Consider the following 12,615-nt stretch of genomic DNA (forward strand, 5'->3'; position numbering starts at 1 on the left):
ACGGTGCGGTATTGCTTTATATAATCCAGATTCTATACGCTCAAATTTGGCCCTACGGACTTCGTCGACTAGATAATTTTAGTTGTATAATCTGACTAATTAGAGCGAAATGCAGGAAATACAATCCTAGTCTTTGCTCTAACTATAATTGTAATCTGGTTTTCACGAATTTAGCAATTCTAATTCTAATCTACTTTGAAAAAAAGTGTAGCTTTAATTCTAGTCATAATCTAATTTGGAAATACTGTGTGGCTAATTTTAATTCTAATCCTGTTCTAATTTGAAAAAAATATGTGTAGCTATAGTTCTAGTCTAATTCGGAAAAAAACTGTGTAGCTATAATTCTAATTCTAATCTAATTTGGACAAAAACTATGTGACTGTAATTCCGATTCTAATGCAAGTTGGAAAAAAATGTGTTTTTATAATTATAATTTTAGTCTTATTTGGAAAAAATTGTAGCTATTATTCTAATTCTAATCTTATTCGAAAAAAGTGTGTAGCTATAACTTTAATTTGTAATTATGTTCTAATTTAAAACAAAAACTGTGCAGCTATAATTCAAATTCTAGTATAATTTGAAAAAAAAAATGCGGGGCAATAATTCTAATTTTAGTCAAATTTGAAAAAAATGTGTAGCTATAATTCTAATTCTAGTATAATTTGAAAAAAAAACTGCGGGGCAATAATTCTAATTCTAGTCAAATTTGAAAAAAATGTGTAGCTATAATTCTAATTCTCATTTAATTTGGAAAAAAGTGCGTAGCTATTATTCTAATTCTAATCTTATTTGAAAAAAGTGTGTAGCTATAATTCTAATTCTAGTTTAATTTGGAAAAAGTGTATGGCTATAGCTCCAATGATAATCGAATTTGAAAAAAAGTGTGTGGCTAGAAGTATAATCCTAATCTAATTTGGAAAAATAATGTGTGACTATAATTATAATTCTAGCCGTATTCGTAAAAAACTGTGTAGCTGTAATTCTAATCCAAATCGAATTTGAAAGATCTGAAAATGTTCTATAGTTGCCCAAATCTTACACGATTTCCAGTTTATTGCGTACTAATAACATAGCCGCCTAAACGTCAACGATAACACTACAGACAATAAAGATACATTACACATATGTGGCCCAGGGTCGTGCGATAGCAATTATACCGAACGCGGACGGTGTCGTCGGGTTGCCTGCTTTTATTTTGACACGCTTCTCTACTTCTGCCCGCACGAATAATTCTACTTATAACATATAAACCTGTAATCGCATCCAGCAATGATACCTGACGCTTGCGGGGGTCATCTCGTGTCAAGATCAGTTTGACAATTGGCCGTTGCTAACTTCGGTTATTTCTTTGTCAAAGTACGGCGGAATCGACTGTTATCTCACGTCACTCGTAATCTCCGAGCTTGATTTTGTTTGTCAGAAAGCTCTTCCGAATATTCCATACACCTTTCCTATCTTAAGCTTACAGTTACGGGTCTGTGGCTTTGTAGGCGGCTGCATCCGCTCAGAAATCGACAATTTCGTGACCGTGCTACATATAATAATACCAACTGTCAGATTTGTATTTAAAAAATAACACTTCACGGACAACTTGACCATTTTCAGCTTTTCAAAATTAGATTATAAGTGAAATTGCAGCTACACAATTTTTTTTTATAATTAGACTAGAATTAAAATCATTATAGCTACACAACTTTAACCAAACTAGATCAAATGTAGAATTATAGCTACAAAGTTTTAACCAAATTAGATTAAAATTAAAATCATAGCTGCACAGTTTCTTTTTTCAATTCAAATTAATTACAATTACTGAATTCGCGAAAACTTGGACGTAGATTCAAGTTCGGTTCATACCAAATCATAGTTCATTATCATAAGCATGAGTATAATAAATGTCTGTAGAGCAAGCTTGGCTCGTACTCCTGCAGCATTTACAACAGAGCCTGAATGAGATTAGAATTAAAATTAAAGCACGGAATCATTTCACAAATTGCTTTTGAATTTGATTACCGATATTTCGCCCTAAATAGTTTAATTATCTAGTAGTCCAGTGGTTCCCAACGTGGGCGATATCGCCCCCCAGGGGGCGATTTGGCGGTCCAGGGGGGCGAAAATAGCGAAGGGGGCGATAGGGGGGCGAAAACGGACGAAGGGGGCGATGGGGGGCGATGACGCGTTGAAACGGTTATATTGGAGTCCTTTACCGTAGTAACTGCCGCACCCCAAACCCCCAATTGGGATGGGGGCCTGAGCTCGAAGGGAACCGAAAATTTTTCTTGAATTAACATAAATTATAGTGTATTTTTTGAGAAATTTGTGCAGCATTTACAAAAAATTCTCGTGCTGCGTGCGATTTAATGGTGGCACATTTCTTGCTTATTGGATACCCTTCCCCCAAGTAATAATACGCAGGAGTTATAGAAATGGGCATCTCAGCGTCAGCCATTACCACGCTATGATGCAGGAAGACATATGAAATTTCAGGCCTTGTAACATGCGACTCCGAGAAGTGAGCCAGAACGAGAAAACCTTGGCGGAAAAGGAATGCCTTTATGCTGACCGACTTCAATATAGATACGATATATAGGCCTACATACATGTTTAATTGTCCATAGGCGCCTAAATGGCTGGCGCCAAATGTTCCTTTCCTGGCAAGCAAAACCCCACAAGACAAATGCCATCCCGCAGAGAAAAATTATTTGCCAACGCAGAAATACCAATCTGAAATCGTGTGTGCGTCGACGTATAGGCGATTTGAATATCTTTTGATATAGCAGACATGCCACGAAACGCCATCACGTAACGAAGTCATTATACCCACGGGTCCGCCCGAATCTGTTTAATTTTTATTTGCGGGCCCTACATTTTCCAAGACACCTCACTCAGCTCTACCGGTAAATCTGAATATATGAGGGGACTGAGGATAAAAAAATTGACAGCAATATATATGCAACTCCCGATCATATTGACCGATTCAATCATGGATAATAGAAATTTCTCGCGCTTCACGTGGATTAGGCTGACTAACTAAAGAGTCAAATAATTTTGCTGAGAAGTAGCGGTAAAGAGGAATCGGGGAGGGGATACGAGGGGCGAAGCCCCCCAGAAGTTATGGTTTATCGCCATATGGGGCCCAAGACCAACGTTTTGAGGGGGCTGTTACGAGTGGTGTAACGGTCCTTCTGGAGTCAAGTCGGAGAAATGACCTTTTTTTAGTCCAATCGCCGGTGATTACAGCTTGTATGCCCATTTTCCGGTTTCCAATATTTGGGGGGCGATGATCGGTGTTGAGCTTAAAAAGGGGGCGATGAGTCGAAAAAGGTTGGGAACCACTGTAGTAGTCCAAGTATGCGCGGCATAGATGAGATGGTACGGTATAAAATATAAATGAAACTGAGAATGTGCGATAAATTTGATATAGTTTGTTAAGAATTGCAGGCAAGGTTTAATAGCTAATACTGTTATATTACGTGACGGAAGCTATGTTAGTTGGGATGATGGATGGTGATATCATTCTCACGGTTTACGAATAGCAGAAACTACCTGACGACAGAACTGAAGCATAGACTTAGGGAGTTCAATAGTTTGGCGTCGGTAGAGGAAAGAAAGGCGATGACATTCTGTTGGCGATAAGATAAGCCTATATCAAGATTGGCTACAATACATTTTATACATAAGATTTGGTTTCACCGATAACGCGATCTTTAAGCTCAAATGCGGAGATGGGGTCGAGCTAGCCTACGTAACCAAGGATCGAATTTCGATCAATGTGTGCGAATCGACTGCAGTAAGGAATCATTAAATAAACGTGCGAGATCCATGTAAACAACGTGCGGCAAGCTCGATTTATCATGTGTAAGATATGATTTGTGCAATAATGTGTGGGTTAATCAACTTATGTCGTCACAGAGCAGTGGCAACGAAATGTTGTTTTGAAACGCCGCGCGCACGATATGTAATGAATGATGGAAATCCTGTTGCTATATCCCGTCCGGAATTCACTCAGTACAACTCTGAATAGTATATTCATATTGAAATAAACCCGAATATTTTCAGCTAACACTCGTCAGGCGTAATCGTCAGCAACTGCTACAGAATCGGAAAGAACTTTATTTCATTGCGGTAGAGAATCCGTCATATGCCCGCATAAGCCTACGATAAATACAACGGAGAGGGAATATCGTGTTTTGCTATCAACTCCGTAGAATACTAGATTGTATAACACGCTCCATCGAATTGTGTAGTAAAGTGATCTCGTAGGTAAGCGATGTTTAGTCTGTGTAAATCTGTAAAATCTACACCGAATGACTGAAGTAATTGTAGGAAACGACTAAATTGGAACGCGGCAGGTTGTAAGCTAAGATGTTGTCGCTGTCGGCATCGATGTGTGGATTGTCCTTAAAACAAACTTGAAATTAATGTATATTCCATGATATGATATGTTCCTTCAGTCGATTTACAGCGCATGTTGAAACAGTCCTTGTTGCAACAGTTTAAGCGCATAAGAACTTCCTGTGAAGTTTGTCAATCATCAGAATTAACGACCGACTACTACAGTGTTTGTACTGATATAACTCTTCGTCGCCGGCTTAATCCAACGTTTATTTGCTTACCAATCGACAAATCAACGTCCTAGATCGGATGGAAACACTCAGTGATCCCCGCAATACAAGAATAATCATTTCTTCGAGCTCCGGTCAAGTGAGTCAGGCTATAAACTTGGGATCTGCTATAGCAGAAACAGATGTAGCCTACGTTATTTAGCAATAATCCAGAGACTGTGAAGACACATTATACATTCGGATAACTATCATTTCATTTCACGTTTCTAAACCTGGTCATGGTCACAGTGCTGAATGACGAACTGACATGAATTATTCGAAAACATAATTCCATATTAGTTTAGTCACAGCTTTTGATCGGAAGTATTATTTGATAACTGATTTATACATTACACATATTGGAATAAACCCGAATATTTTCGGCTAACACTCGTGAGGGGTAATATTCAGTAACTAGTAGAGAATTGAATAGAACATGGTACATCAAAAACCGTATCGACAAATATGACAATGTTCTCTCCGATATTTGGTGGTACGAATTCATTTCAATATGAATATATTATTCAATTGTATATTTAAGTTCTGTACCTCCAATAAGCTCGTCAAAGCACACAAACAATATCACATAACAGGGACATTTTGAGGTGGGTCCCGGAGCTATTTGGAAAATTGTAGATTTAGTGAAAGTTTAGTTGTGTATGTTATGTTATTCGCTCAGAACATATATTCGAACGTAGGGAGGCTGCATCAAGCTTTTTAGCCGACTCAGATGAGACGTAGTGACACGTATGGAGTCACAATGTACTAATCGAAAATGGGAGGGGAAAACAGCGTCTTTTGTATCCCGGTTGTGCCCATGATGACAACTTACGGCCAACAGCAACGAAAATAATTTAATTAATGCTGTGGTACCCAAGTATTCCTGCAGGTGCAGGGTTATACGTCGTATGCCGTACAAAAGGGTATGCATTAAACTTGGACTGAAGTACATTTGTTGTAGATTTACGGTATGTCGACAGGTCGTATTATTGTAACATAAACATCGTCATAATTGCAATTTATTGTCAACTATTAACTTTCTGCGGAAGTATACGGAACCACGGCAACGAATCGTATTGAATTGAGGATTTGGAGCAGTGCATAAATCGTTGGTGTGTCGGTCTAAAAATGTCCGGCCTTGAAATCATTGTAGGTTACATAATGTAAGAGTCGCATCACTCGCCTGAATTGTTTGCATCGTTGGGTTGAATGTTCTGACATCGCAACTTCAGTAAGTGAGGTACAAGACATGCGCAGATTGCGCACGCTGCACTGCTTGCATAATAAAAATTCTGTCTCCACTTCTCTGTAGTGCTCCGTTAACCGAAATCACGCTAAGAATTCTCCTCCTCGCCACCTCTTCCGCGTCAGCGGTGTCTTACAAAAAGCCTAGAGGTGGGCCGTGCTATAAGTCGGCAGTTACGGAAATATGAAAAATATCGGCCTGGTGTAAATGACCATAGCAGTCGACAAACACCATGAATACCCCAAAACAAACAAACAAACAAACGCTAAGAATTGTTTGAAGCTGACCCAGAATCGATTCGCTATCACGGTTTCCTCTCCATGGTGGAACGAAAGCCCCAATCGCTTTAAACTGAGTTCGTGGATGCGAGAATTTGATCATTGTGTTTCGCGAAATGCGTGGAATAATGGACGGTCATAATGTACACAAAGTTATACTGGGCAAAGGCATCCTAGACCCCTCCGATTGTGGGGGGAGCTCGAAGGAGGCCCAAAATTATTTCCTTAGTCGTTTTTTTACGCCATCTCATGTCGATGGAGAAATAAGGCATATCGGTGCCGGCGATTACCACACATTGAGCAGGACTATAACTACATGCTAAAGCTAAAAGATGGGCCACATAACATTTTCAAACGGCGAAATGGGCCACGGTCAAAAAAGGTTGTAAGCCCATGTCATATACACTATACAGCAGTGGTTCCCAATCGGTTGTGAATTCCCCACTGGTGGGGAATTCAATGGTTTCTGGTGGGGAATGGACGCATTTGTTAAACATTATAAACAGGACTGTGTGCATATTTAAGCAGACACATGCGCGATTACCGTTACCAGTTAACTGACCCGGAATGTATGTATGAAAAATTATATTGCGTACTGTTCACAAAAACTAATTTTTAAATCTTAATGACCACTGATGACGTCACAAACGCATCCAGCACGACCGATATGACGTGAAATACGCTTTCGCCAAATTTTGCGGGTTACCAAAATCGGTTCACAATACATTTTTGTTGCTGCTGTTGGCGATTGCCTTACGTACTAGTATGGTTGTGTGCACTCAAACAAGCAAATAGTTTTGGATAGTGGGGAATGAAGATTCGTAATAAATCTGAAGTGGGGAATGACGACAAAAAGGTTGGGAACCACTGCTATACAGGGATTCGGCGACTAGTTAGTTGAAAATGCAGATTTCATCCATATCGCTACTTAATTGTAGTAGAGTATACACAGAACAGATACTTGGCTTTAAACAGAGCAGCGATATAAAGATCTAGAATCAGCGAGGTCTTCAATGAGACTAAATTGTGAAACTTAAGTCTGACTACGTTTGAATCATGAAATAAAAGCGGGCATATATGGTCATTACTCTCTCCCGTTGCGTCCTTTCTAATGGCATTAATGTCAAAGTTTCGTAAAGATCGAGCATCTACTCAGATAACCCTGATATATCAAAGCAACACCCAAATCTGAATAAAGCTTCCAACGTCTCCACCCTGTAGCGTACATTGGCTTAACAAGATGGATGTATCTTTTCGATGCCGTGATCAATTTGAAGGCTGTGATAATGATCGAATCTTTCCAAGTATGCGGTTGGTTTGATTGAAAGCGAATCCAAGGCAGGGCGGCGCTGTCGGAGGCACTTTTTATTGGAAAATTGAGCTAAACTGGACTCAATCGATCAGAAATCAATCTTCTTAATCATAATACTAAGCGGTGGTGGTCCACGGTAAAGATTTTGGAATACAAGGAGGCCAGAATTTCTTCACTTTTGCACAGTTCAAATTATATGATAATGTAGCACGGTCTAAAACTCTAAATTCTCAGGTTACCGGTATCCGTGCAACCCGGCAAGATCAATAATCTATGTCAACAAAATGCTTCTTACATACGCCACTCATGCGTTTAAATTTAGTGTAGGCTACTTTCTATAAGTGCGGGCAATGATTTAGGCCAAGATACACACAAACTGCAACATTTAGCCTGGATTTAGAGCAGACGCCGGTCTGACTCGAATCGGCAGTCCGTTAAGTTGCGGCGTTGCACACGTTCAAAGCCAACTTTTATTTCTAATTTTTCTGGCTACTTTTTCTGGTTACCTAAAAAACGCTGAGCACCAATTTCGACTCAATGCCAACCTATGCTATACAAGAAAAATTTTGGGGGTATTTAATAAAAATAATTATAAAATTTTTCGAAATCTTACTATGGCTAGGCTACCCCGTAAATTGTCTGAAAATACGATGCACAACGAATTTGGCACAAATCCAACCAGTAGAAGATAAGTATGAAAAAAATCGTATTACGGTGGCAAATAATAATAATAATAAATATAAATACTATGATTTGAAATCCCAAGTTTTGAACATCAATGACTTCGCTTCTACGGGATGAAATTTAGCCAAATTTGTTATGCATCGTTTTTTCAGACAACCTAGCAATTTAATGGGGTAGCCTGTAAAAGTTGAAAACAATTTTTATTTATTTTTATTAAATAAATCGAACTCTTTTTCATATATACTGGAATTGAGCCAAAATTGGCGTGCATCGTTTTTTTTAAGCAACCTAACAAATTCGTCAAGTAGAAAGCAAAATTTGAAAAAAAATTGAACAGCTCTATTGCACATATTAGGCAGTACTATATTTAACTTTCAACCATAGTATTGCGCCAATTGTTCACATATCTAGGATGTAGAGCTTCTTGAAGGTACAGAACTTCAATATACCATTGAAAAGTATATTCGTATCGAAATCCGAATATATTCGGCTGACACCCTGATACTGGTAGAGAATTGGAAAGAACATTGCGTATATCAACAATCGTGTCTAGGATGCTAGTTATTATAATACAGTGAAAGAAAGCGGCCTCATGATCACTTCCACGGTGACAGCTAGGTTTACATGTTGTGCGGGTGATTACTGAGGTAAAATTGAAAGGTACCGTCGGATCATGACTTCAAAGCGGTATCATATTTTTACGATCAGTCTTGGTCGATAAGATACATACTGACTCATGCGTCGCATTGCATACCAAGTACGTGACTCGTGGAGGGCTTATAATATTCTGTATACCCCGTCTTGGGCGCGATTGCAGGTTTCAATAAAAGATCCCGGTATTTATGCGACCCAAACAGACACACCCTTCACCATCTTGATGGGCAGTGCTTGAGCAAATCTACTCCGGTTGACCTCCACAAATTTAGATGGCAGATCCATTTACAAAGAGCGATTCTCTTATTTTTACTTTTACGGCTACAATTCAAACATATTTCGCAGTTGATAGTGATAGACGGTTTGTCCATTAGTGGTTGTTTGACATCGTTTGCTGCACTAAAATTGGTGATGGTGATTTGTTATGCGTAACCTACCACTTTGACAGACGTACTGTGACGGAATAGGCGTTTATCTGAGAGACGTTGTGCCAAGTCTATAGACGTGTTGCACTTGCAAAGTGTCTGGGTGTTTTGAGTTCTTACACTGTATATATATTTACACAATACATGTACTGTACGAGCATACATGCATGACTAATACAACTTATTAGCTCCTTGAAGTCTGACTACCGGACAGCGATTTCAGTTACCTATAGCCACTTGGCAATATACCAACAAATCTCATTTCTCTCACAGGTTCTTCGTCACTGTTATCACGGCGATTCACTTTCAGGAAATCAACGCGGTGAGTTGATAATTTCCTTAGCATTCCCTGACCAAAATGTTGATATAAGCCGCCGACGCGGTGCATTGTAGACTTGGACAACTAGATAGTAGTTATTTAATTCGATCAATTAGAGCGAAATGCAGGTGATGTCATTTTCGTCTAATTTATGAAATGTCTCGATGCTATAGTTATAATTCTAGTCTAATTTCTAGCATTCCTGAAAATACTGGAGAGAAAATGGTACAGTGCGAAACGAGCCAAGCTTGCTGTAGTGTACAGACATATTTTCGTGCTTACGAGAATGTCCAAGTTGTCGCGAATTCGGTAATTCTAATTTGAATCTAATCCGACAAACCTGTGTAGCTATTATTCTTATTCTAATCTAATTTGGACACACTGTGTATCTATAATTCTAATTCTAGTCTATTTGAAAAAAATGTGTAGTTATAATTCTAGTTCTAGTCGAATTTGAAAAAAAGAAATCTGTGCAGCTATAGTTGTAATTCTAATCTGATTTGAAAGAATGTGTAGCTGTAATTGGGTCTAATTTGGAAAACTGGGTACGGTGTGTAGCTATCATTGTAATTCTAGTCTAATTTTGAGGCAAACGGGTAATCACAATTGTAATTCTGGTTGATTTTGAATAAACTGTGCAGCTATACTTGTAATTCCAATCTAATTTGAAAAAATGTGTAGTTATAATTCGAATTCTAATATAATTTGGAGGTAAATGAGTAAATAAAATTATGATTCTAGTCGAATTAAAAACAACAACTGTGTAGCTATAATCTTAATTCTAACCTAATTTGGAAAAAAATTCGTAGTTGTAATTCTAATTTAATTTGGAAAAACTGTTTAGCCATGGTTCTAGTGTCAATCTAATTTGGAAAAGCTGAACCTTTTTTAGTTGTCCGAGTCTGGTGCACTGTAGGCCTACCCTACGCTATATCTGGGATGTCTAGACTCAGATCTAGATATTCCTGCGCTATAATCATATATATATAGTATAGAGTCTTCGTTGAGCCCAGATGTAATATACACTCAACCGATATCTTCGGCTCCAGCACAGCCGCGAGGCTCCGGAAACCATGTCGGCAATATTCTTGACACAAAGCAAATTCTGGCTGCCGATAGATGCATAATGGCAGGCCCATCGAACCGCATTATCGTACGGATATTTGTTTACATATATTCGAGATAATATATAGCTTCTACGCTTTCTTTGCGCTATCCATCACGTATAGGACAATGAATTTCGATTGTGGGCCAGATGCATGACACTACCTCTGATACGCCGAAAGAAACGGTGGTGACTGTGGAACAATAATCGAGATTATTTGTAGTTGTAGGACTAACCCTGCATTGACAATAGGGATCATACAACACGGTTACAAAAGTAGGTTTCACGCAATCACTAAAACCACTATTTTATACGTATTGAGGCGCTCACTGTCTCACTGCTATCACTTAACAGCAACAAATTTTGTCCCGCTACACCGGTGGTTCCCGAGCTTTTTCGACTCAACGCCCCTTATCAATCTCGACACAAATTTCCGCCCCTCCCCGTATTTAGGGATCCGAAAACGAGGACATATAATCGGAAAATATATTTAGCTAACTCTGATCGCTGGTGAATTCACAAAAAAGGCCATTTTTCGAAGTCGTAATGGCTCTGAAACCAGTTTCCGCGTTCACTTTCCGTTGAGTTAACCTTTTTATTCGCGTCATATGCAGAATAAGCAGACTTCAGGTCTTCATGAGCATTTTTTGACCGTGATAATTGATTGATATGTCACGGCACGTGTACGTTCTAACATTTTCGCCCCCTTGTTTCTCAAAATAGCCCACTGGGGGGCGATATCGCCCAAATTCGAACGGGATAGGCGGAAGATGTATAAATATACTGGTACTTCTTCACTTACTTGGGGCATTCGGAGTATCACAGCACACGGCTTACTAGAACTTGCAATAACGAACAATTCACGCTAGTATACAAGCGGCATGATCTGTGGCAAACGCTCCACGGATTGGCCTATCCATCTCTATGTTCAACCAAGAGCTGGGGCAGGGCAAATCGAGTCGCGAACCTTAGAGTCGACTGTCACTCATTATGACGTCACAGCAGTATGAGTAATATGGTTGTTCAAATATGTACCTTTTATGGTAGGCTTACCATATTTTGGAAATCTAAAAAGAGGACACTTTTTCAGAAATTTGAGACTTGCAAAACCGGAGAAGAATTCTCAAAATTCGGTGAACTTTTCCCACTTTGTGATCGGTTGACTAAAAAAAAGGTCAACTTTCCCTCTCAGAGCCCAAAATACCGTTTGTTCCTCCACATTGCCGGGTGGTTGACTAAAAAAAAGAGTCATCTTTTCGCTCAGAGCTCACAATATCGTTTGAGCGTCACTGCTGTGCTAATTTACGGCATATCACTCGCATTTTGCTCTAAATATTACCTAAATTTTCAAAAAAGAGGACAAAATCTCAAAAAAGAGGACAAAAGGGCGTCCGCCGAGGACACTTTCAAGAAAGAGGAGAAATCCTCTTAAGAGGACGTATGGTAACCCTATTTTATGGGACCACAAAGAATATAATGCCAGTTCCATATCAGATTAAAGATTTGTTACTTTTTCGCCCATCCCTGTTGCATTGCACTTTGTGTGGTCGCGACTTCGCCATTTCCATTTCATTTACCTTTGTACTGCATGTTTAGTATGTATCACTGCTCGAATCTGTAGAATTAATACTCCACTCAAATCCTTGTGTTCAGCCCTAATATAAAGTTTTCCATGCAGTATTTTTCCCCTTTTGATCTGCAGTCATTTGTGTGCGACTCGCTTACATTATAGAAATTAAACATGGAACGGCAACGACCGATTTTGCTGCTTCGTTACGCTTCGCCGAGGCTGGAGTGGAGAATTGTTTTGCGTAAGCGACTGTAGGATTTCTGGCAATCCAAAAGCTATCTCCCCGAGCGCAGAAATGATTGAATCTGGTCTTGATCGAAAGCTACTGTTGCACCGATTCCGAAAATATAAATTAAAATAATGATGAGCCACTGATCCACCTAGAATCCGTCCTCCAAGTCTGAAAGATCGGCATTGTTCG

The 12,615-nt window shown here is 39.1% G+C and overlaps 1 protein-coding gene across 2 annotated transcripts in view; it reads left to right on the plus strand.

Annotated features, from left to right (window-relative positions):
* Positions 1–12,615, plus strand: part of LOC145455237 (uncharacterized) — a 58,193-nt gene that overhangs the window by 2,236 nt on the left and 43,342 nt on the right. For both annotated transcript variants that reach the window (XR_013920306.1, XM_080333184.1), the window contains exon 2: positions 9,474–9,522. Coding sequence is in view for 1 of the 2 variants with exons in the window: in XM_080333184.1 (XP_080189310.1) it covers positions 9,474–9,522 (49 nt within the window). In the remaining variant the exon portion in view is untranslated. The remainder of the gene's footprint in view (positions 1–9,473; positions 9,523–12,615) is intronic.

The sequence above is a fragment of the Botryllus schlosseri genome, chromosome 14 (genome assembly GCF_051294905.1).
Source record: "Botryllus schlosseri isolate E-star chromosome 14, Bs_hap1, whole genome shotgun sequence".
Classification (NCBI taxonomy): domain Eukaryota; kingdom Metazoa; phylum Chordata; class Ascidiacea; order Stolidobranchia; family Styelidae; genus Botryllus; species Botryllus schlosseri.